We start from the raw sequence: 25563 nt of genomic DNA, 5'->3' as shown, positions 1-25563 counted from the left end.
AGGCTTCTGCCACTGTGCCCAGCCTCCACTATATTTTCTTTGGGTTTTTCTGTAGGGTTTATAGTTTCCCCAAAAATTTTGGAAGAAAATAAGCCTACATGACAAAAATGGGAAAATTATGATACAATGTTAAGTTAAAAAAGATATAAAATTATGTGTATACCACAATTATAGCTATATAAAACTAAGAATAAGAAAGAGAAATTGTCTTTATCCATTTCAACATTTGTTAAACCAATGCCATGTGACAGGCTCTGCACTTGGTGGTGGGGGCACCCATGCTTCCTTACAGGATCCTGATACTATGGCGAACTGCTTAACACGCAAGAATTTGAATCTAAGCTGGGTGCAGTGGCTCACACCTGTAATCCCAGCACTGTCGGAGGCCCAAGCGGGAGGATCACTTGAAGCCAGGAGTTTGAGACCGGTCAAAGCAACATAGCAAGACCTTTGTTTCTAGAAAATAAAATACAATAAATTAGCCAGGTGTGGTGGTGTGCACCTGTACTTCCAGTGCTTTGGGAGGCTGAGGTGGGAGGATTGCTTGAGGCCAGGAGTTCAAGACCAGTCTGAGCAACGTACTGAGGTCCCATCTTTACAAAAAATTAAAAATTAGTTGGGCGAGGTGGATCACACTCAGAAGGTTGAGGTGGGAGAATCGCTTGAGCCCAGAAGTTCAAGGCTACAGTGAGCTATGATTGTGCCACTGCACTCCAGCCTGGGTAAGAGAGTGAGACCTCATCTCTAAAGGAAAGAAAAGGTAAACAAAATTTGAATCTAGAAAATGCCCCCCAATACTCAGAGGAGCCTTGCTGTGATGGCCTCACCTCTGTATCCTTGGTTCCTTTCAAGCTGCGTGGCCCCATGAGGTGCTCAAACTGCCTGCTTTTAGGAGCTCACACTCTGGTAACGGAGGAAAGTACATTAGCAGATCTTTTAAAACAAGAGTTAAGTGTATGGTGCATACAAGTTATTGTAATTTTGAAATTATTGTTTAAACCCTACCTTTATGACATCTTTCCTCCTTCCCATCTAATTTTATTCCTACTCTTCCCACCATGAATACTCCCCTTCTTTATGGTGTGCGGGTTCCCACCTCTATGCCTTTGTCCAGCTAATGCTGACCTTTCACTCCTTCACTTCATCAGTCCGAATCCTATCCAGCTCAGGACTACCTCCTGTCCTGCGTGAAAAGCCTGCAGACTTGATTGATTTCATTCCTCTGAGCTGTCAAGCAGTTTAACTCATGTCACACCTTCCACTGTGAGCATTTTGCAGTTTTCAAACCTTTTTCATATTCATCATCTCCCTTAATCCTCACACAATGATTATCATGCCCTTTCCAGAGATAATGAAAGCAAGGATCAGTAGCATTGAGTACCTTCCTCAAATACTTGGCGACGGCCCACAACTATTGGATTTCTTATTAGTTACCTATCCATGCCCTCGCACCTGGTGACCATGGAAACTCTCTGATATACATTAACTGGACCATTCTTCTGTATTTATCATCTCTATGTCCAGCTTTGTTTTGCATCATTAGTCAATTTAACTGCACATTTTAAAAATACACACGGTATTTTGTCTATTATACTTCATGAAACCAAGTACAACATCAGATTCTCCAGTATCTCCTACAGTCCAGCTACTCAACATGTAGTCTGGGGCCAGCACTATCTGTATCACCTGGGACCCCACCCCAGCTAGACCTAGAGAGTCAGAATCTGTAACTCGACAAGATCCCCAGGAGATTAGTGTCCACTTTAAGCTTGAGAAGTACTGTCCTAAATACAAGCAGCACTGTCTGACCAGTGGCACAATCATAGCTTATTGCAGCCTTGAACTTCTGGGTTCAAGCAATTCTCCCACCTCAATCTCCCGGGTACCTGGGACTACAAGCGTGAGCCACCTCGCCCAACTAGAATTTGCACAAAACAGGAATTCAACAAATATTTTGAGACTTGAGGCCCTGGAATCCCAGGACATTCACAGTTTTGCCATTACATTCTTCTTTACACTCCCTGCTTTGAACTACTTTCCTTTGGGGCCTCTTGGCTTTTTGCGCCTTCAAAAGGCAGACATGGCCAGGTGCTGTTGGCTCACACTTATAATCCCAGCACTTTGGAAGGCCGAGGCGGGTGAATCACTTGAGGCCAGGAGTTCGAGACCAGCCTGGCCAACATGGTGAAACTCCGTCTCTACTAAAAATACAAAAAATTAACCAGGTATGGTGGCACACGCTTGCAATCCCAGCTACTAGGGAGGCTGAGGTGGGAGGACTTAAACCAGGGAGGTGGAGGTTGCCGTAAGCTGAGATCGCGCCACCGTACTCCAGCCATGGAGTGAGACTCTGTCTCAAAAAAAAAAAAAAAAAAAAAAAAGAGGCAGACATGAGCCTAGGAGTGCGGAGACACTGCGGCAGTGGGGGAAAGGGAGTGGGGTAAGGTGAAGTGAGGCAGCTACTTTCCCAGCAGAGCCAAAAGCAAATGTTGGTGTTGGCTTCAGGGCTACATTTATGGTGAGGAACTGGCTTTATTTCTTTTCTTTCTTTCTTTTTTTTTTTTTTTTTGAGACGGGAGTCTTACTCTGTCGCCCAGGCTGGAGTGCAGTGGCACGATCTCAGCTCATTGCAACCTCTGCCTCCTAGGTTCAAGCGATCATCCTGCCTCAGCCTCCCGAGTAGCTGGGACTATAGGTGCCCGCCACCACGCCCGGCTAATTTTTTTGTATTTTTAGTAGAGACGGGGTTTCACCGTGTTAGCCAGGATGGTCTCGATCTCCTGATCTCGTGATCCGCCCGCCTCGGCCTCCCAAAGTGTTGGGATTACAGGCGTAAACCACCGCGCCCAGTCGGAACTGGCTTTATTTCTAAGACAAAAATGCCTAGCACTTGAGCATCCAAGCCTCGAGAGGATAAGGAGTTGGTGATAGACAACACTGGGACTGTTTCTAGACTTGATTTATTGACTTGTCTGTTTCCATTCTGTTGCTAATCTGATTGACAATGAAGCCCGGGATGTGGCTGGAAGGGATTTCTGCGTGCATGCGCATGCTACCGTCAGGGCTGGGTGGGCCCGCTCTGGGCAGGTGCTCCCGTGGGTGGGGGGTGTTTGAGCGAGGGCTGTTTGCGTGTGAGAAGGGCGTGTGTGGAAACGACTCGGGAGAAGTGGGCGTCTCTAGGGAGTTGTTTGTCTGTGATGTGAGATGTGTTTGCCTGGATTGGGAAGTAACGTAGGTTCGGGTATGTGCAGTGCGTAGGGTTGGATGGGAAGAGGTTGTGGGGCTCCCAAGGTAGCATGGGAGGAGGAGGCTTACAGACACATCTTACAGAACAGCCCCTTTTCTTGCCCGCCTAGGTTTTCCTCCTAGATTATAGTTTCCCAGTTGCGAGATCCTGGGAGAGGGAAGAGGAGAGGCGGAAGGCGCCCTAGAGTCAGGAGTCTGGGGGCTCCCCTCTCTGCGTCTCGCACGAGCTGGGAGCTGGGGAAAAGAACAGATGGGGATGGATGCGCGCCCCACAGGGGATCGCGTAGCGACACGTGAAGGATTCAACCTCAGTCCAGTAGTCGCATCCTCTGCCCCAGGGCTGCCCACTTCATTTCTTGTGTGCCCACACTGGCTGGAAGCCCGCGTCCGCTGTTCTCAGCTACGGGAGGAGGAAGACCCCGTTAGGGAGCGGAGCCCCGCCTCTCCCTTGTTACTGACGCGCCCCGCCCCCTCCCCGCCCGGCGGAGCCCCGCCCCCTCCCCACCCCCGCCCCCGCCCCCCACCAGCCGCTGCGCTCCCCTCGCTCAGTCTGGCCGGCCCCATGTTACTAAGCGGAGCTCCTCCGGCGGGCTCCCGGCCGGGGCCGCGGGCCCAGGGGAGCGCTGGGGGCGGCCCAGGGGGGTCCCGCCGGGGCGCCGGGGGTGCGGGAGCCGGCCCAGGAGGGGGCGGCAGCGGCGGAGTAGCCAAGTGGCTCCGGGAGCACCTGGGCTTCCGCGGGGGGGGCGGCGGCGGAGGGGGCAGCAAGCCGGCGCCCCCTGAGCCCGATTACCGCCCCCCTGCGCCCTCTCCGGCCGCGCCCCCCGCGCCGCCTCCGGACATCCTGGCCGCCTACAGGCTGCAGCGAGAGCGCGACTTCGAAGACCCTTACTCCGGGGGTTCGTCCGGCTCCGCCGCCCTCGCCACTCCTGCCGCCCCCGGCCCCACGCCGCCCCCGCGCCACGGCTCTCCCCCACACCGCCTTATTCGGGTCGAGACCCCGGGGCCCCCGGCGCCCCCTGCTGATGAGCGGATCTCCGGACCCCCCGCCAGCAGCGACAGGGTGAGTGCCGCGCCGGGCCGGGATGGCGGGGAGGGGAGGCGGTCAGGGGTCTGGAGGTTGCGAGAGGGACAAAGGTGGCCTGACCCGGGCCCCTCGGTGTCTCAGCGACTGGCAGACGCGAGCCCCTGACCCCGGGGCTCCGAGCCTTCACCCACCTTTGTTCAGGTTCTCAGCCGACTAATCTGAGACGGAAGCCCCAAACTCTGCCCCTGTGCCCCATTCCCTGTAATGGCCCCAGAACTGGTGACCCTCCCCCTCCCGGGCTGGCTCTGCACTTCACAGCCCCCTCCAGCCTGATCTGTGAGCCTTTTTCTAGCGGGAATTGAGGCGCACCTCCCAACCCCCACTGGTTGATGGCCTTTCTGCCCCTCTGGAAGCAGCAGCTCACTGCCCTTTGATCTCTGACCCTTCCCCCAGGGCATAGCCAGCACAAAGCTCTTCCCTCCTGTTGCCTCTTTGCTTCCTCCTCCTCTTCCTCCTCCTATTTCTCCAGCCTAAGCATCCTTGCAGGTGCCGAAGCCCCAGAAAGGAGGTGAAGACGGGGTTTCTCCTTGCGGACACAGCGCGAACTGGCCTTTGCCCTATGGGCTGTTGTTCTCAGGAGGCCAAGACAGGCAGCTTGCAGTTCTTGCCAAGGGGGCTTCCTGGGGTCCAGGCCCACTCCTTCCTCCTTCCCTTGTCCTGTCAGGTATGAGGATAGTCAGTGCTCAGGACCTGTTGCCCACATGGGGCTAAGCAGCTGAGCCCATTCCTCCTCTCCACCTGGCCTCCCTCTCCCCCGGGTCCATTCTGAGGGAGGCTGGAGCTTTTCCTGGGTCTGCAGGCACCAGGATAGGGAGGAGAACAGGACATCCACCATGCCTCAGGGCCCTGCCCTGGCTCGGGTCGGCCTTATTCCTCCCTGGCAGAGCTAGAGCTGAAAGCCATTCCAGGCCCCTCAGTTCTGTGATGATGACTCTGTGGGCTGCCTTGGCTCTGTAGTCCTTCTTCGCTCACCCTGGGAGCTCAGTTCTGGGGCCTACCCCCCTCTCCTCAGCAGAGAACATTTTTATTTGATTGGAGTGCAGAGTTGCTTTCCGAATCTGTTGGCTCCAGGATTGAGGCTTTTTAGCTGAGAGAGCGCCGTTCCGCCAGATTTCCTGGATGAGAGGGATCTGTCAGGGCCAGAGCAGAAGCCTCAGGAATGCAAATTCTTTTTCTCCTAGTTTTTGCTATGGGACATGGCTGCCCATCCCGGGCCAGGATACTTATTCTGCAGAGGAAGGTTCAAGGGCACTTCTCCCAGGCTGTGCTTGTCTGCTTCTTGTCCCCCGCTATTGTGTGATGTGATGGAGGTGGTGATAGCGAGGCAGAGAGAGGGGTAGGCTCTGTTCTTCCCACTGACCAGTCAGTCTCCTCTTCTCTAACCACTGCCTGTTCGGCACAGGCAACATGGGCCTGAGCTGTCTTTGGCCTTTCTCCTCTCTACAGTGGCTTGGATGACCTAACAGGCTGCCCACCAAGCCATGGGCTCCTCCAGGACACGGACCATGTCTTCTTGTGTCTCCCAAGTGCCTGACACAATGCTTGACATAAAGAAGGGTGCATAAATATGTCCTGAATGGTGACTGTCCATTATCAGGGTGGCCTGAGGGTCAGGGACTCCCCTAGCCGCAGCTTCCCTTGCACATTTTCCCAGACACCCCCAAGGAAGGGCTGCACCCACACAGTTCCATGAAGAGACTCACAGCCTCTTCTTGCCAAGGGCCTCCATGCCTCAGCCTGGGTCAGCCCTGTGATCTGTATGCTTTTCAGACTTAGGGGCAAAGAGATGTCTGACTCCTTTGTCAGCTACAGGGACAGGAATGAAATCCAGCAGGCTCTCCCAGGAGCCATACAATCTGTGGTTTCTTTAATGGGTGTGATGAGAAAGACCCAGGATAACACCTGAGTTGGCCTGGGGCAGGGATGCTATCTCTATGGGCCCTGACCTGGGCCTCCCACCATTTAGAGAGAGCAGCTCCCCACCCATTTAGGAGCAGAGTTTGGGGTCTGAGTCTTCCCCTAGGAAAAGCTCAGACAAGGTGCCTGAGTCCCTTACCCTAAACCTGAGAGATGCTGCTCCTGGATGTGAGCTGTCGCGTGCCCCTGTGGCCCAGTGGAGCTGGTGTATATGTACTATGTGGCCACTTTCTCAGTGTTTTCTGTTCCTCATTCTCTCAGGCCTCCTGGCTTGCTTTGAGGTCTCCTCCTGACATGAGATGAGGCCTGGGAACAGGGATGTGCTTTGTGCTGGCCTATTCTGTCCTCTGGAACCCAGTGGCTGGGGCTGAGGGAGTCAGAACCCTCTGAGAAGGGATGGGTCATGAGATTTGATGAAATGGGTGGAGGTGTTTCTATGACAAGCCAGAGGGATTGAGCAGAAACCCAGTTAGTATGGGGGCAGGAGAGAACCAGGTCCTGGACAGTACCCTGAGAGGCCCAGGGGGCTCAGGACCATTAGCCTTCTCTCCACGTGGGGTTCTGGCTGCCAGCGCATCCTGGGACCCACTGCCGTAGTTGGCAGGGGTGCAGGGGTGGCCATCTGGGCAGGCCTAGCAGGGCAGGTGTGGGAGCAGCAGGAGCCGGGCCCTGCAACGGGCAGGCAGGGCCTTGCCATCTGGCCAGAGGAAGAGCTTCTTCATGATGCTGGGCCCTTGTCTGGCCCCCAGGCCATGCTCTGGCAGGGGGGCTAGAGAGCTGGGCCTTCCCTTGCTTTGCTCCCTTTTCTCAGACCTTCAGCAGGAAAAACCTGGTGTAATTAGGGAAGGGGATGGATATGGGAACAGGGTTCTGATTGGACGAAGCTCTGAGCTGCCTGTGACCATCTGTGCAGTGCGTCCTTTGCCTCCCTCATGCCAAGATACAAGTTTAGGGCTGGGTGGGGAGGTAACATGGACAATAAGACAGTCAGGCACCCTGGATTAAAACCAGGGCTCTTAGCTCATGGAGAGGTTCCTGGGCTTCATGAACCTCCAGAAATTGTGTGCAGATATTTCCTGTTTTTCTGGGGAAAGGTATAGCTCTTAGATTCTCATAGGGGTTCACAAGCCCCAAAATATTAAGAACTTAAAAAAACAGTTGTATCTCACAGATGATATCCACAGGACTTGGATCCTCCAGGCACAGATTTGGAAAGGAGGAAACAGACAGAGGTAGGAAGAGTTAAGTGAGGGACACAGTGAGGGCATCTGAAGTTGAACAAGACATTCCTGCCCTGAGGTTAGGAGGATTGATCGGGGCCGCCAGTCAATGTAGGACCATCCCTTAGCCAGTGTTCATTAAGTGTATGTCATTAGGCGCTGAAAGGGACACAGCACCTGGAAGACCTGGTGCTTGCCTTTTTGGAGTTTGTTTGCTTGTTTGTTTTACTGTTCCTTCTTAGGACTTCCACAGAGTCTGTAGGTCCGATCTGCTTATCTTGCAGATGGAGATAGAGGGAGGAGGAGAGTCTGCAGAAGGAAGGGAAGAGAAGGGAGGAGTCCAGGTGAAGAAACTTTTGTAGACTAGTTAAATCTCTTAAACCTCACAGGCTGGCCATCTGTGCTGCCATTGCTGCTTTGAGGATGGCTGAGGCCTGCAGCTACTGGGGGATTGGATGGCAGGCCTGACCACTCCACCCAGTGCCCTCACCCCACACTGCGGCACCAACTCTGTCTGGAAGACATCTGTGCTTCTTACCTTGGCTAGTGAATGACTCAGTGACAACTCAGCTCTGGCGCTTTGCCTCTTGGGAGCTGGGAACCTGAGGACCATGGATGGGAGCTGCTGGCTAGGCTGAGCAAGCCCTGGCTGGGGCCCAGGGCTTGAAGGGGTACCTGCTGCCCACTCCATTAGCCCTCACCACAGAATCAACATATTATGTGAGAGCAAAAGTGGGGCCCAAACCCTGCATGTGGTGGGCCTGTGGGTGCCCCCAGAGCCTGGTGCCCAGCCTTAGGGCTTCACAACTTGGAGCTTATTTTGTGTCTATCACTGTGGGCCTCCTCCAGAAGGACTCAGAAATTTGGTCTTTTTGTCTTTAATAATATAGTGGCTAACATTTACTAAGCAGTTCGCTTGTGCCTGGTACCATTTTGAAGCAGCTGACATGTGTTAGACCAGTTGATCCTGAAAACAATCCTGTGAGGAAGATTCTACTACTATCCCCAGGTTACAAATGGGGAAACCAGAGCACAGGAATGCTGAGTCACACTTGCACGGTTTCTCAGCCAGCAGGTAGTAGAGTGAGCCCAATGCCTGGACCCTCAGCACCTACCGCCAGGTGCCTGGCAGAGAGGAGGTATTCACTAAGCATTTGCTAATGAACAAGAGGAAGCAGACTCTTAGGGAAGGAATGAGGGGTGTGTTCTGTACTGAGTTTACCACTTCCTGAATGCTGGAAACCACCACTTGGTCCCCAATCCTAAGGTGGCACCAGACATATCCAAGGGTCTTATGAGGGTTGGTAGGATCGACTGCATGTCTGTAATGTGTGACTGTTTTATAAACAAGGCATTGTTCTTGTAATTAGAAAAGGGAAAGACATTTGTTTTATGTCAAGGGATTTCTCAGATAAAATAGGAGAAGGACATTGCAATAAGCAGGAACAATGGGTATAAAAAGTTTGATCTTGAGGAAGGTAAGTAATGTACCATTTCCCAAACTGTAACGGGTTAATAGATTTTCAGTGACAAAGGGCTTCCATGGTTAAATATTTTTGAGAAATTACAGGATTAAACAAAATTAGACTGATTTCTTTGCTGCAGGACTCCTTAGATTTAAAGTGTATTTTAAATCTACAAATAGAGGAGAGAAGATGCTGCATTTCCCAAATGTTTGGAAAATCTGTGATAAGACACTACAAGTCAGGAAGCCAGGGTCCCTGTCTTGTCTCTGCTGCTGACAAGCTGCATACCCTGGACAAGCACCTAAACTCTGAGGCCTTAATACCTGAATATAAAAGGTTATCCTCAGAGCTAACATTTGTTCAGCACTGACTCCATGCCAGCCCCTGGGCTAAGAACTTTTACGAATTAATTTTCCTCTTCCCAACCCTGATATGGGTACTATTACCATCCTTTTTCTACAGATAAAAAGACAGAGGTCTACAGATAAAAAGAGGTTTCCAGACACTCAATGTAAGCTAAAGAAACAGAGGAGAGGGGCAGTGGTAGACTTTGGGGACCTTGCAGACCAAGGCGCGCATTGTAACGCGTGCCCCTCTTGCTCCTCCTAGATCCACACCACCCTGGAGCCCCGTGGTGGGGGTCAAGCATGTGTGGCTTGGCCCAGTTGCAGAGTGGAAGAGGAACCAGATGGCGGGCCTGCTAGCTACCACAGGAGAGGCTTGAGCAGGAAGGAGATTCAAAGTATGACAGCTGCTCTGGGAGGGGCACTGCCCAGTTGGAACAGACACAATAGCAGAGTCCTGGAGGCACCCTGCCGGGTGGCAGGAAGGAGAGGGATGGGATCCTCTGGGTAGTAGATACTCTACCTACTAGTTTGGAAATCTTTCAGCGTTTCAGCAGCATTCTGGCTATATCAGAGAGTATGCCTAAATACCAGCTGTGGTTTTAGGTGTCTTCCCCAAAGGTCCTTTGCGGACAATTCCTCCCTTTGGCCTTTGTGCCAGAGTCTTTGATTTCTATTCAGATGTAGATCTGCTGAGAGCCTGATCCTGCAGCCATTAGAGGTCAAGGTGAATAGGGATCTGAAAGGTGATGTCACTCCAGAGGATGGAGTCTGGAGAGGACACCTGTTGAGCGTCCCTTAGTATACATTGAGTATCTACTGTGTGCTAGCCCTGAGATTGATGCAGGATACAGTAGTGAGCACATCAGAGTGGGGCAAAGGGACCATAAACAAAACAACAAATTAGGGTAGGTCAAAGGGGTTGGAAGCCTATAGGGGCAGCTTCCTCCACTGAGCAGTTTATCCTGGGGACCTAGAAGCCACAGGAAAGCAGGCCTGGGTTCTGCCCAGGATCTTCTGTGCCCAGGGTGGGTGCCTGTCCTGCCATCCTTCCCAACTGGCATCTCTGCTGCTGCTCCTGACTCCCAGCCCTGTGGGCGGCTCCTTTGGGCATCCCAGCCCAGGGTGTGGGGCCGGGGCTTCCTGGAGCTGGGTGTGGAGCCAGGAATGGAACAGAGGAGCCATTGAGCTGCCCGCAGAGTTGCCACCGGGGCGCCCACGGGCACTGCAGGCTAGAGCTGAGGAGGCCCACGCCAGCCTGGGAGGGGTCGCGGCTCTGGGCATGCGCCCAGGACTTGGGTAAGAAGGGTGCTGCCTGCAGGCTTGGTGAGGGAGAGGCTGGAGGGGTCTATGGAGTGGAGGGGCAGGGGTGGGGGGAATATCGGGGGCTTGGACCAGGTACTTCTGCCGGCCAAGCAGCTTCTGATGACACAGCTTCGCTTGGAAAGACTGTCCCCTCATATGACCCCACCCAATCCAGATTTATGCTTCCTCTGCTGAATGAACAAGGAAAAGTACTTCCTTTGTCCATTCTTCCTGTTTTATGTGAATGGAGTTAACACATATTTACGGAGAGCTTTCAGGAATTTGATAGTAAACATGATTCCTGCCCTCAGGAAGCTCAGAGTCTGCAGGAAGACATGGAACAAAACAAATATTTACCATGCAGTGTGATAATAGCCCAGCACAGAGACACCTAACAGGCCTGGGGGAGTATTGAAAGGCTTTCTAAAGAAATAATCTATAAGAGTTAGCTCTTGAGGAGGAAGGAGAAAGGGATCCAGGCAGAGGGAAAGCCTTTAAAGTAGAAAGAACATACAGCTTTCTGGTAACAAAGTGATCCGAGGTGAGTAGAGAGAAACTAAAGAGGAAAGTGGAAGCTTTCAAATCTCTTTAACTACAGATTTTTTCCTGAAGCACTGGAGAGCTGTCGCAAGGTTTAAGGATAATGTGTTGGTTGATTCATACACTGTTGAGCGGCTGCCACAAGAGTGTGATGCTGGCTGCTGACTGACAGAATCACTGAAGGTGGGCTGACCACAGAGCCCCCTTGGTCAAGGGGTGGGGCTGTGGGTGCCAGTTGGCCTGGGAGGAAGCAGCTTGGGCGGGTAGGGGTGAGTGGATTTATTTTCTCTTCTTCCTGGCGGAAGGAGGACTAGGGGTGAAGGCCTCCAAGGGGAGATAGGCGATGATCAAGGAGAAACATTTGTCTAGTGCCTGTTGTATGTCAGGTGCTTACTGGAGCTGGAAAGACAAAAATGACAAAGAACTCCAGGTGTGGATAGCCCGGTGGTGGTAATGGGATGATGTGAGATGGTGGTTATCCCACAAGCAAGCAGAGATGCAAGGGAGGTGGTAAAGTAGCTGAGGGCATGAATAGAACAAGGTGGGAGCTGAAGACCCCAGATGAGATGGTAGGAGCCGTTGGGAGGTGCCTCAGAGGGAATAGCGGGGTCGAAGGAACATGCAAAAGGGGTCTCCGAGGCGGAGAGTTTCCTTTCTTCATCTCTGCGTTGCTAGCGGTCACCATTCCCAGTTCCTCTAACCCAGAGCAGGCCAGTCACCCCACGGCCTCCCAGCCCAGCTGGCTCCTACAGCCCTGATCTGGCTCAGAATCAAAGCCTAGACTGAGATTTAAGGAAAGGCAAGAATGGCCTCTCCCCATGCCGCAGGCCCTGGAGCCACCTCCTGTCATCGCCTGTCAACCCACTGGTGCAGTGCTCCGGGGGTGCTGGCAGCCTTGGGTGAACTGGGCTCAGTCTCTGCCTCAGCCAGCACCCCATCAGGAGAAGCCCAAGCCCAGTTTGGAGAAAGGTTCTATTGTCCTCAGCTGTGCCCCGCCCCGAGCACCTTGAGCGCCTCTTCGGAGTGTGTGGTTTGCAGTTCACTCTACGTTGAATGGCAGCAGGCATAGAGGAGTGGCCGTGAGCCACTTGTGTGGGAGAAAGGGGCAGCGTGGGAAGTGAAGGGCCAAAGTGAAGCCTTTCCTGTCCCTGCCCTCTAGGAGCCACAGGGACTTCAGCACAATTTCAGGGCTGCCCCAAAGCCGGCTCCAGCATTCTCTCTCCCAGGACAGCCAAGATGCCCCCTGGTGGCAGGTTGGCAGCCTTTTGCACAAAGGGCATGGCTTCCAATTCTACTTACGTAGAATGGTCCTGGACATGTTCCCTAACTTCCCTGAGCCTCTGACTCCTTAAAATGGGGACAGTAATACCCACATGACAGGGGTTGTGAGGATCCATCAGCAGAACTGAAAAAGTGAGTACTCACCCTTCCCTTCCTTGGTGATGAGTAGCTGTTTATTCGTTCACCACCTGGAAGTGCCCTCGTAAGCATGGACCATACTAATCTCTGAGTTGTCTCACTGTTCTTTGGTTGCTCTTTGAACTCTTCCAACACCTTTGTAACTGTTTCTCTGAAGTAATTCCCTTTGTTGAATCACCTGGTGTAGGCTCTGGGCCTGCTTGGACCCTGACTTGAGGCAGGACCTGAGGCCCATTAGCCTCCTTCTGGCCATTTAACCTAGGAGATGGCCTAGAGGCACAAAATTAGTGGAAAAGATGTACCACTTGGGGCTGGGCATGGTGGCTCATACCTGTAACCCCAGCACTTTGGGAGGCTGAGGCGGGCAGATCACGAGGTCAAAAGATCGAGACCATCCTGGCCAACGTGGTGAAACCCCATCTCTACTAAAAATACAAAAATTAGCTGGGCTCGGTGGCACGCACCTGTAGTCACAGCTACTTGGGAGGCTGAGGCAGGAGAATGGCATGAACCCAGGAGGTGGAGGTTGCAGTGAGCCGAGATCACGCCACTGCACTCCAGCCTGGCAACAGAGTAAGACTCCATCTCAAAAAAAAAAAAAAAAAAAAGATATACCACTTGGTTGGCAGCCTAGTTGGAGAGCTCTGCAAAGGAAGAGCCAGAGCTTGTCCCCATCCAAGCTCAGAGCCTGTCCTTGAGTACCTGGGGGTTTGAATCGAAGGCAGCCTACTTGGGACTCTTGCTCCCATGGACAGAGTACCTTGGGAGAAGCAGAGTTGCCTCTCCTCTCCCTGAAGCCCACTGTCTTCACTCTCCTCCCACAGCTGGCAATCCTAGAAGACTATGCGGACCCGTTTGATGTTCAGGAGACTGGTGAAGGTTCAGCAGGAGCTTCAGGAGCCCCAGAGAAGGTCCCTGAAAATGATGGCTACATGGAGCCCTATGAAGCTCAAAAGATGATGGCCGGTGAGTGACGGGCAGGGGAGGTACTCCCTGAGGCCTGGGCTCTGCAGAACAGGCTTTGTGACTCACAAGTCTAAGGACTGATTCTTTGGTCCCTGGAAAATATGGAGAAAGTCTTTTCCAGGTCCTTGGGGAGGATGGTCACTGCCTTTCAGAGTCATTTTGGAGAAGCAGCTGTGACCTATGAGACCGGAAGTGGTACAGGAGGCCACGCAACTGAAGTTCAGATAGAAGCATTCAAGATAGGAAGGAAAAGATAGTGGCGAGGGCTGGGAGGATCATGATCCCAAAAAGAGAACCACTAGCCCTTGGGAGGGGGGATGAGTTTGAAACGAAACATCTTCATGGCAGTTGGAGAAAGATGACTGGAAATGTAGTTACAGTGGGTGTCATGAGCCTGGGCAAGTAGTCCGAAGAGTGAGGCTAGGGAGAAATGAGTAAGACCCGGTCTTGGGAACAGAGGCTGAGAGAGAGTCCAGGGGAAAGAGATCAGATCAGGGGTGATTAGAGAGGACGGGGTGGGTCTGTCCAAGCCACAGCCCTGAGGCAGGGTGAGAGGAAGTTTGTTCAGGGGCAAATGATGTTAGCGCTGGTCGTGGATGGGAACCTAGATGAGAGAGTCTGAGACGGGCAGGGCAGTGCTTCGTAGGCTGGAATGAGGTATCTGGACTTGCTTCAAAACGGGGAGTGGAGCCATAATGAATTATTGGGCAAGAGAGGAACAGGACGAAAATGCCAGCTTTATTACTGATAAAGTTGATTAGAGAACATTACTTACGTTCACCACAATGGGCTTATGTGTCATCGCAATGGGCTTCTTAATACTTCACCACAGAATTAAACTTGCCCACTCAGGCTTGGGCAACTCAGTAGGCCTAGTGGGGGAACCCTGCAAAGGAAGAGCCAGAGCTTGTCCCCATCCAAGCTCAGAGCCTGCCCTTCGGTACCTGGGGCTCGGGGTCAAAGACAGCACAGGAACAGGCCACTGACTGCATGAACCAGAATGTTCTTTCTCTTTAAGAGCAGGAGAGCGTGCATTCACTGACCGATACAATAAACTGCTCTTCCTACTTGGGAGAGGTGGTAAGGGAGGCAGAGAGTGGTCAGGAATATCCCAGGAATATTATTCCATGGAGCCCTTGGAAACATGAGCCTGCAGAATGCAGGTTCACCCTAGCAGTAACCTACACACGGAAAGATGAGGGTGAAGGTCACTGGGTATTGGCAAAGAACAGATGGGATTTGAAGAATGAAGGAGGGCCAGGTCCAAGGAGAACAGTGTAGCAGACGGAAATGGAGAAAGTGAGAAGCTTACTACCCCATTTAGGTCAGAGGGTGTGGACCCCAGGAAGCCCCCATGAAGCCCCCATGAATGCCCTGAAATTATATGTGAAAATATAGGAGCACATTTTTCTGGGGAGTAGCTCCATAGCTTTTATCATATTTTCACTGGGGTCAGTGATCCCAATAAGGGAACTACTAGCTTTGGAGAAGGTGGTCAGTTTGAAACGATGGTATGTCGAAGCAAAAGGTCTTTATGGCAATGGACACAAATGACTGGAAATACAGATGCAGCAAGTGCCATGAGGCCAGGCATATATTTCAAGGAATTAGGATAGGGAGAAGTACATAAGACCTGGTCTTGGGGAACAGAGGCCAAGAGAGGATCTAGGGAGAGGCCAGCTGGGGGTGATCAGAAAGAAAGTATTTGCCAGGTCCTTGGTGAGGATGGTCACTGCCTTTCCAGTAGTCACTTTGGAGAAGCAGATGTGACTTGTGTGACCTGAAGTGGTACAGGAGGCCACATTAGGTCAGATATTAGCATTCAAGATAGTCAGAAAGGACAAAATAATAGTGGGGCTGGGTCAGTGATCCCAAAAAGAGAACCAATTAGCTTTAGAGAAGGTGATGTGTTTGAAACCATGGAATGTCAAAGTGAGAGGTCTTTATGACGATGAATGTAACTTGTCGAAGGGAAAGTTTCAAGGCGGGGGTGGTTCACAGTGTCTGGGCAGTGTCTGTGATTGTGAAATGATATCATTTGCGGGCCAGGCGCAGTGGCTCGCGCCTGTAATCCCAGCACTTTGGGAGGCCAAGGCAGGCGGATCACCTGAGGTCAGGAGTTCAAGACCAGCCTGGCCAACATGGTTGAAACCCCATCTCTACAAAAATTAGCCAGGCATGATGGTAGGTACCTTACTCGGGAGGCTGAGATGGGAGAATCGCTTGAACCTGGGAGGCGGAGGTTGTAATGAGCCGAGATCGTGCCATGGCACTCCAGCCTCGGTGACAGAGCAAGATTCTGTCTCAAAAGAAAAAGAAAAAGATAAAAAGGAATGATATCATTTGAGACAGAAGGAAACAAATGGAACTTGGCATCAGGGAGGAAGTGGACAATGGGAGGATTGTGCCTCAGTTTCCTAAACTCATAAATTTTACCCAGCCCTCACTGACTGTCGCAGGATCCTTTTCCTGTCTTTTACTCTGGTGCCCACCTGCCCTTGCCTTCATTGGCTCCCTTGCTTTTAGAGACCCAGAAGTGTTTTGAGGGTGAGGAACCCAGGATGTGTGGTTGCTGAGCTCCCCCCAGAGCCAGGGCATCTCCTCTGAAGGAGGCCTGGCTTGTTGCTGAGAAGCATTGGAGGAGGAGGGGAGCCAGAAAGCCAAGGCTGAGCCCTCACCTCTCCCTTCCTGCCCTGCCCTGGCAGAGATCCGGGGCTCCAAGGAGACAGCAACTCAGCCCTTGCCTCTGTATGACACACCCTATGAGCCAGAGGAGGATGGGGCCACTCCGGAAGGTGAGGGGGCCCCCTGGCCGCGGGAGTCCCGCCTGCCAGAGGATGATGAAAGGCCCCCCGAGGAGTATGACCAGCCCTGGGAGTGGAAGAAGGAGCGGATTTCCAAAGCCTTTGCAGGTGAGTCCTGTTGGAGAGGGCAGGTCAGCTGGGGCCTCTGAGCAGCTTTCCAGGCTCGAGAATGGAAGGAGTGGACCCTAGGAGCCCAGGGAGGCCCAGGATCAGGACTCTAGGGAAATGCAGTTGAATTCTGTACTGCAGGGGGTGGGGTTGGCAATGTGGACACAGCGCTGTGTTTAGGGTCAAGGAATGGGTACAGGAGAAGGATGAAGGTATTGCCCTGCATCACCACCCCTTGGAAGCTAAGAGGCTTGGACTACTTCTATGTTTTGGGGACTGGGTATATTTAAAAATAAATTCCAAAACAAACTTATGAAACTCGTGACATATGTTAAAATACTTACATTTAACAAAAGAAGGCACTTACTTCAAACAACGAAGACAGCTATGGATGTAACCTGAATTCTAGGGCTCTGCCTCCCAGTGGTACGCCCTGGCAGACCAGGGGCGTCTGGCCCCAGGGAGATTTCTGAGGAGCAGAGTGAGGCTATGATTGCCGGATGAAGATCAGGTTTCTTCTGTTCCAGCCACACCACTGTCCATCCCAAGTCCAAGTCCACCATGGAAAAGTTCATGTTAGCGGTCTGAGGTGGGTGGAGCAAGAGCCCGGAGTAGGGAGTGGGCTTTTGCTCCTGGGTCCTTGATTCAGGGAGAACATAAAGGGCTCAAATAGCATTCGACTTCACTCCTGCCCGCATATGCCCCTCTGCCCTGCCTGGGCAAGGGGCTCATCCTGGAGCTGGACCCAGCCCTCCTCTGCCCTCCCCACCCTGACAGCCAGACTGGAAAACCACAGGATTCTAATATTCTTCCTGTAAAGCACACACCATTGAGGATGGGCCGTTTATCTCCAGAAGTCTCCTTGGAGAATCAATACTGTTTGGATTGCTTAATGGGAAAATCTATGCTCGTCATTAGGAAACCTCGTTAGCAGTCCAGCAGCCGCCAGTGGCATCACTCTTCTCAAGATGGGGGGTGGGGATTACATTTCAATAAAACATCTGCCCCCAAGTCTGAGTAATCCTGACAACCTGAGGCGAGACTGGCTCTTTCTTGCTGCCTGCGAGTTCCCAGGCTGTGGGGAAAAGGAGAAAGGGAGGCAAGGCTGTGGGCGCCAGGAGGCTATGGGAACCCGGATGTGGTGCTGGGAGGGGCTGGTCACTCCTAGTCCTGCATTTCCTTTGTTCCTGGTATCTTTGGGCCCTGGAGGCTTGTAAGAGGTCAAATGAAGGGGACCCACGAGCTGGCAGAGCAAGACCCTGCATCCTGCTGCTTGCCACCCGAGCTTCCCACCCTCTGACCAGGCCAGCCTGGTGTGGTCAGCGTTGGCTCCGCCCAGCCCTTGAGTCCTTCCCCAAAAGCTGACCTGCCTCTGCCTCTGCCCCTCCCCCTCCTCCTTTCTAGGCTGTCCTGTGTCCTGGCTCTGGGTTTTGGTGTCTCAACCTTTACCTCTTTCTGTCTCTGTCACTGTCTGTCTCTCTTCTCACTTCTGCTGCTGGCTCCAGTTGACATTAAGGTCATCAAAGACCTACCTTGGCCTCCACCTGTGGGACAGCTGGACAGCAGCCCCTCCCTGCCTGATGGGGACAGGGACATCTCCGGTCCAGCCTCACCCCTCCCTGAGCCCAGCCTGGAGGACAGCAGCGGTGGGTCCTGGGGGGCTTCTGGCCAGGGTGACATGTCCTCACCCCTCCAGGCCCTGCGGGTTGGGTTGGAGGAATTGAGAGGTGGGGCAGGGTTTGGAGACCCCAGGAAGAATCTCATTTGGGAATAAGAAGAGACAAAATGCACATTCCTCCCTTCCCGATAGCCGTGGGATGGTGTCTCCTACAGGGAGGCCCCTTTCTAATGTGTTCCTCACCATGCTACAAAAATCCACCATTTAAAATTCACTTTGGGGAGAGCTTTGCTTGACCAGATCCTTCAGCAATGCAAATACTCCTGAGATGGGGGTGGGACAAGCACAGGAAGTGTGGAACTCCTTGGCACAAAGGAGCAGATCTGACCCTTGCATCTGGTGACTGAAAGACAATAAGGGCTTCAAAGGGCTACAAGGAGAGAAAAAGAACCCAAATGAGGAGAAAGAACGCACTTGATTCTTCCTCTATGTTCAGTTCTGTCCAGAGTGGGCACCCAAGGGTGTGTGTGCAGAGGCATGAGCATCTGGTTGTACATTTGTGCCTGAATATTGTATTTTAAAATATGGGATGAAGGAAGGTATCTATCCATACGTGCATGTGTGCATGTGTGCCCGTGTGCCTGTGGCCAGGGGACCCACGGGGGCTCAGCCTTTCCTTATGTAGGCTCAGCTATGAGGCTGCCCTGGTCTGGGAGGGCAGAGGTGCCGCCTCTGGGCCTCTGTGGGTTGGGGAAGGGAGCCAGTGGGCAGCAACGTTGGGGGTGGGGGAGGGGCGAGCCGACTGGCGGCTTTGGGCGGGATTAGCCTGTCAGGATGGCACCAAGGGGAATCGGATAATTGTTCTCAGATCAATAAGTCATTTCTACAGAATGGCTTGGCAGGGTGATTTGGAGAACGGTAATGAACTCTGAGGAGGAGAAAGAAACAATATTATCAGCGCTGAAGCCACCCTGAGAGGATGGACTAGGGGAAGGCAGTCAGCTGCTCTGGAGGGAGAAGCGTGCATGGTTTCTCGGGTTGCTCCTCTGCCCTCTCCTCCCACAGTGTGGGGACTGCGAGGCCTTGTGGCACAGAAGGCTGGGCCCACCCCCACCAGACGATGGATCCAAGATTATGTCCCCAGAGCCAGTCAGGCCCTTGAGCATGGGCTGCCCTCCTAGAACATTCCTTTGATCCTTTCTGGGGCTGGAAGAAGTAGGGATTGGGCACTGGCTATTCAGTAGTCACCTCTGAGGACCTCTAGGGTCCTTAGAGTCCATGACTGATATGTTCCCCACAGCCCAGTTTGAAGGATCGGAGAAGAGCTGCCTGTCACCTGGCCGGGAGGAGAAGGGGCGGCTACCTCCCCGACTCTCTGCAGGGAACCCCAAGTCAGCCAAGCCCCTAAGCGTGGAGCCCAGCAGCCCCCTGGGGGAGTGGACAGATCCAGCACTGCCTCTGGAAAACCAGGTGTGAGTGTCTGTGTCCAGCTGGGGACTCCCTCTCCGCTCCTCCCCTCCTGGCACTGGCTTCCCTACAGGGGACACCCACAACGGGTGGGCCTGGACGGCGAGGGACCCAGCAGAGATGCCCCCCCTTCCTCTCTCTCATCCTTAGCTGGTATCATGGGGCCATCAGCCGAACCGACGCCGAGAACCTGCTCCGGCTGTGCAAAGAGGCCAGCTACCTGGTACGCAACAGTGAGACCAGCAAGAATGACTTCTCCCTGTCCCTCAAGTGAGTGGGGACGGTTGTGGGTGCAGGGACAGCCAGCAGGGTGGAAGGGGACTCCAGTATTCCCCTTATGCCTGCCAAGCTGGGGAGGTCCCCATCCCCCATGAATAATCCCCAGGCACTGGGGGTCCTGAGATGTCTGAGACTCAGCCCCTGCTCTCAGGGAGCTCAGAGTCCATTGGGAGAAACAGTTGATCCACAGCATGCAGCTTAGAAGGGTTCTGTTCTAGCTGTGTGGCCTGGGCCCCCTTAACCTCTCTAGGCCTCAGTTTCCTTACTCATGAAATGGATGGGGGAGGATATAGGGAAGGATTAGGTGAAATAATGCATGAGAAGTGCTTAGCATAGTGCTAAGGGCTCAATAAATCATCACTGTCATTATTAATGGAAGCCCAAGATGTTCTAGAAGCATAGGCAAGGAGATAGGAGCTTTGCCTGAGGGAGTCTATAGGGTGGCGAGAGGGCGGGAGGGGGGGGCTGGGTGCTAGAAGGAGGACAGGGTAGTGGATACAAAGTTATTCCTGTTTACTCTGAGGAAGAGTGTGTGTGTCTGTGTGTGTGTTTGAGGACGGGGGTGTGTCTGAGCTTTTGGATCCTGGAAGAGGTAGGGGAGGCAAGGCCCTCCCTTCCCATCAGGCTTTCCTCCCAGGAGCAGTAGATCAGCCTCCCAGACTCCCTGGTGGCATGGCCAGCCCTGCCCTGGGGGCAACCAGGAGTTCTGCCTGGTAGACCCCGTACCCCATGTTAGGAAGCCAGTGGGGTGGTATGTTCATTTGCCTCCCACCATCACTAGTAGGACACCTGCACCACTTTCTAGCACATTCTCTGGGACCATCAGAGTACAGGTATACCCTCCCATTCAAACAAATCCAATCTATGGAAACTTCGGGCTACTAAACCAGTCATATCTGGGGGATAATAATTCAACTTCACTAAAAGATAATAGAAAAAGTGGTGGGCGTGTTGGCTTACACCTGTAATCCCAGCACTTTGGAAGGCTGAGACTGGTGGATCACCTGAGGTCAGGAGTTCGAGACCAACCTGACCAACATGGTGAAACCCGGTCTCTACTAAAAATACAAAAATTAGCTGGGTGTGGTGGTGCGCACCTGTAATCCCAGCTACTCAGGAGGCTGAGTCAGGAGAATCACTTGAACCCAGGAGGCAGAGGTTGCAGTGAGCCAATATCGTGCCATTGCACTCCAGCCCAGGCCAACAACAGCAAGAATCTGTCTAAAAAAAAAAAAAAAATATATATATATATATATATATATATAATAGAAAAAGTGCCGGACTATAGTCAGGTAACCTGAGTTCTATTCTTGGGTTTGATAAACTAGCTATGTGATCCTAGGGAAATCACTTAATATCTCCAAGCCTCGGTTTCTACCTTTGCCAAATGAATTGATAATAGTGCTTTTTTTTCCCCACCTGTCATATTCTAGGAGTCTTTGAATTATAAAATCAAAGAAGCATTTCCCAGAAAAGTTTTTGTCAAAAATGTGATGTATATAACCTCAGAAATGTGTATTGCCTTAAAAATTATAGTTAAAGTTCATGGAGCACACCAAGCAACCTATATGCCATTTCTAAACCAACTACTCCCCTGCAAGATAGATCTCTTTTTTATAGACAGAAAATAAATTCATAGAGGCTTGTTACTTGCCCAAGGCCACCAGGTAATAAAGTCCCAAAACCAGGATTTGAACCCAGCTCTGTCTGACTCCACAAACCATGGTATTCCAGGGCTCCACCAGTGCCATATTATTGTTTGGTACAGGCTAAGGTAAGGGGAGATGCCAGGGGTCTGGCTCCCAGAGTGGAGCCCTGCCAGCCTGCCTTAGCCTGGGAGGTAAAATGGCAAGGCAGGCCTGGAGACCTGCTCCCGCCCTGGCTGACCTGGCTCCGCATCTGTCTGCCAGAGCCTCGTTTACATATAAATGGCTTCTCTGAAATATGATTATGGTTTCTCTTCTCTCCCTAATGGAAGGGCTTTCACTGTTAATTAAACAACTTCCTCAAAAAGGCTTGCCAGCCTGGTCCTGCAGCCCAGCTGGTCCTAACCCCAGGACCCTGAGGGTCTGGCAGGGGCTTTGCTGTGTCCTAATGGACCCTTGGGACTTTGTCCCAGGAGGCGGGAAAGCACAGCCATCCCCTCTGCAAGAGGTTGGTTATCCAGATGGCTGCTGAGCTCTCTGGCCACTTGTCCTTCTTAGGCAGATCTCTTTCGAGAAGATAACAATGTGCAGCTTTTAGGAGAGACAATTCCCCAGGTGGACTAAGGGGGAAGCGGTCAGCCCCAAACTGAGAAGAGGTGAAGGAAAGCAGGGCCCATGCTGCTGCCCACAGCCTTGGGCCTGACAGGGAACACTGCCCCCCATCTCCACCACCCACAGGGGCCGTTTGCCGCAGGCCCTTGGCTCCTTTTCCTAAGGGCCTGAGCTGTCAGCCCCAGTTATCTCCGACCTACAGATGGTCCCTGCCACCCTGCACCCTGACACGCTCAGCCCTGGGGCCCCAGGCCTTTTCCCAGAAGTCTGCTAGGCTCCTGAGGACTCCATGCCTGGGGAGGCAGAGGGATGGAGTTTGGGGCCTCCTTTTCTCCTCCCATCTGTCACCTCCCTTCAGCCTCCCCACTTTGATTTCTCACTTGTGGGCCTGGTGAAATGGGTCTTTGTACCCAGACAGGGGAGGCGAGTGATGAGGATTGCCAGCCTCACCTCTCTGGGGGGTGGACCTCAGGATGGAGGCAGCCACCTCACTGGTTCTGCTTTCCACACTAATCTCTAAGCCCTGTCCTTGTCCCCAGGTAGGCTGTGGCCAGCAGTATATAACACTTAGGCTTCAGGGCTCCCCAAAACATTCCTTACCCCTTGCATGTGCTTGGGTTTCAGACCTGAGGCCTGACAGACCAAGCTGTGGTGGTTTAGACAAATGTACTTGGGTGCTCCCGTGCCCTCTCATGGGCCGAGGGTCCCTGGACATTTAGGAGCTAGCCAGAACTCTGAGCAGTGGGGTCCTTGTCTTGAGGGTAGAGCCAGGCACTGATGCTGATTTCCTGGTTGTGGCAGGGAGATGGGAGAGGCAGGAGCATGTCCCTGAGCAAGGGAATGAAGTCATTGTAGGCCGAAGGGCCAGATAAATGAGCTAGGGGCTTGGTCGAAGACCCAGAGAGCAAGAGAGTGAAGGGATATCCCCAGGAGGAGGCAGCTGAGCACTCCCAGATTTTGGGGGGTCTTCCAGATCAGCTTCTCCCTTCCCCCTAGTCTTTAGAAGGGAGAGCCCCAACCAAGACTAGCTTGATTGTCACATCTGTCCACCCTCCTGCCAAGGGTGTATGTGGTTCCACATGAGTCACCAGGAGCCCCTCACAGGTGTCCTACCATACAGCTCACGAAAGGTGAGGTTAAACTGGCCCTGGCCACAGAGGCTGGAGGGCCAGGGTGTCTGGACCCCAGGGTTGGCCAGCAGGGGTCGGGGGTGGTGTTGATCACTCAGTTTCCACCTGCACACGCCCTATATACTCCCTGTACACACATTCTTGGCACACCCAGTGGCCTCACCACAAAGCCAATGCCCAGTGCTACCTACTTACACCACCACCACCCCTGCTTTCTGGACTGACCTCCATCTCCCCTAATCACCTCTCATTCTCAGCTGGCTTTGGAACCACCACACTTGCTGTAGGGTTGGGGAGGGTTACTGGATGGGGGGATGAGGAGAGCCCCCACTCATCAAAGTCTCCTCTCCTCTTCCCAGGAGCAGCCAGGGATTCATGCACATGAAGCTGTCCCGGACCAAGGAACACAAATATGTGCTGGGCCAGAACAGCCCGCCCTTCAGCAGCGTCCCTGAAATTGTACACCACTATGCCAGCCGCAAGCTACCCATTAAGGGGGCCGAACACATGTCCCTGCTCTACCCTGTGGCCATCCGGACTCTTTAGATGTGAAGCCAGGGCACTGTGATAGACCTGTACCCAGCCCTGTGCCCATCACCTGGCTGAGGGCTGTGGCGCTTGCCAGGGACATGATCTTTCAAACCTTTCTTCTCTGGGTATCGAGCAGAAGCTGGAGATTCCTTAATTTATTCTAAAGGGAAAGGGCTCCTGGGGCCTTGGAGTAAGGGGTTGGCTGGAGCTGGGGATAGAGGAAACCCTGGAGAGAAAGGATAGCCCCTGGAGGAAGGGGGTTCTAGCGCTGCTGGGGTCATAGGGAGTTTCAGATTGGCAGCTCCGGCTCCTTTCCGACCTTAGGGCAGAGGTGGCGACCTCCACCACCACCATGTTCTCCCCACTGGCTCCCTGCGAGGTGGAGCAGAATTCGGCCCCATGGGGCGCCTGACCATCTCTCTGCCTCCGTCCCCAACATCCACCCCAGACCGTCGGAGGGCTCCTCCCAGAGTCTGGTGAGGTTTGGGGAAGGCAGGCCCCTGGGAAGCAGCCGGCTTTGGGGGGTGGGGAGACAAGGGGAGGGGCTCGGGCAGAGGGAACTGTGCAGTCCCCAGGCCGCCCCGGCTCCGGGCCAGAGGCAATAAATAAACCCGATCCTGCCGGGCACAGCCGCGCCCGCGCCTCCGGCGCCGTCCCCGGGCTGACGGGGGAGGGAGCGGAGAAGCGAGCGCAGATTCTGCTTATAAATCAGCTCTGGAGCAGACACAGCCCGGCTGTGAAAAGCACTTTCGAAGCATCAAGTTCCTTTCTTTGACGAGATGTCAAAACATCGCCGCCGCCCACGCCCCGGCTGGGGGCACCCAAGGCCCGCTGGCCGCGCGGCGCCCCCTCCCCGCTGCGCGCAGCTTCCCCGGAGCGCGTCCAATTTCCTGCCAACGGCCATTTGTCTGGGAGAAGGGGAGGCGCGGAGAGACAAAGAAGCAGCGCGCCAGGCTGGGGAGCGGGGCGGCCTGCCACGCGGAAGCCGCGCGCCGGCGGAGGCGGGAAAGCTAGCGGGGCGGGCCGCGGGGGCCGCGCTCGTCTCCTTGGCCAAGGAACTGAGGGCCTGCCGCGCCTCACTCGCCCCCCTGACGGAAGGGTTTGTCCCGGACAGACTCGCGGACGGGGCCGGCCTGCGAGCCCCTAACCACTGGCCCGCGGCCTAGACTGCACCCCGGCCGGCGCCCACCGTGGGAACCCGCCCAGGCCTGGGGGCCGGCCGGGGAAGGCCTACTGGGCCGCCAGGCGGAGCGGCTCTCAGGCCCGCCCCATCCCGCGGGCAGGCTGGTCAGGACCCCTCGACGTGCTGGGCAGGCACCTTCCGGGGACCGCTGCGCCAAAGGGCCGTCCGAGGGCCTCTTCCAGAACCTAAACATGCAACTTCCAAAGTGTGCTGTGAGTCACAGAACTTGAAAGTTTCTAAGCCAGTGGCTATTTTCTCGAAATTGAGGATATGTGGTATGTAAGCGTTTAAATTGGGCACTCTCTTGCCAGGCACGGTGGCTCACGCCTGTAATCCCAGCACTTTGGGAGTCCGAGGTTGGTGGATCACCTTAGGTCGGGAGTTCGAGGCCAGCCTGACCAACATGGAGAAACCCAGTCTCTGCTAAAAATACAAAATTATCCGGACCTGGTGGTGCATGCCTGTAATCCCAGCTACTCGGGAGGCTGAGGCAGGAGAATTGTTTTAACTCAGGAGGCAGAGGTTGCGGTGAGCCGAGATCATGCCATTGCACTCCAGCCTGGGCAACAAGAGCAAAACTCTGTCTCAAAAAAAAAAAAAATCCCTCAGAGGGTTGTCCTGTCTTTAAGTCAACTTGGAGAGCATCCAGCCATTTTGCAGATGAGAAAACAGGCCAGA

The 25563-nt window shown here is 53.6% G+C and overlaps 1 protein-coding gene across 7 annotated transcripts; it reads left to right on the top strand.

Annotated features, from left to right (window-relative positions):
* Window positions 1-3799: 3799 nt before the first annotated feature.
* Window positions 3800-24448, top strand: SHF (Src homology 2 domain containing F). 7 transcript variants are annotated; one of them, XM_030931033.1, is made up of 7 exons: window positions 3800-4306; window positions 13366-13507; window positions 16213-16419; window positions 17925-18065; window positions 19338-19509; window positions 19655-19727; window positions 23531-24448. In XM_030931033.1, the coding sequence occupies exons 1-7, from the start codon at window positions 3809-3811 to the stop codon at window positions 23624-23626; spliced, it is 1329 nt and encodes a 442-aa protein (XP_030786893.1). In that variant the 5' UTR covers window positions 3800-3808; the 3' UTR covers window positions 23627-24448. The 7 variants fall into 7 exon arrangements, 6 of the variants coding, with proteins under 6 accessions (XP_030786893.1, XP_010351249.2, XP_030786894.1 ...); XM_010352947.2 differs by having other exon boundaries at window positions 19655-19774; XM_030931034.1 differs by lacking the exon at window positions 17925-18065 and having other exon boundaries at window positions 19655-19774.
* The last annotated feature ends 1115 nt before the right edge of the window (window positions 24449-25563 follow it).

Source organism: Rhinopithecus roxellana, chromosome 5 (assembly GCF_007565055.1).
Source record: "Rhinopithecus roxellana isolate Shanxi Qingling chromosome 5, ASM756505v1, whole genome shotgun sequence".
NCBI lineage: Eukaryota > Metazoa > Chordata > Mammalia > Primates > Cercopithecidae > Rhinopithecus > Rhinopithecus roxellana.
Note: the sequence above shows the minus strand (reverse complement) of the source record. Positions and strands in the feature narration are given on the sequence as shown.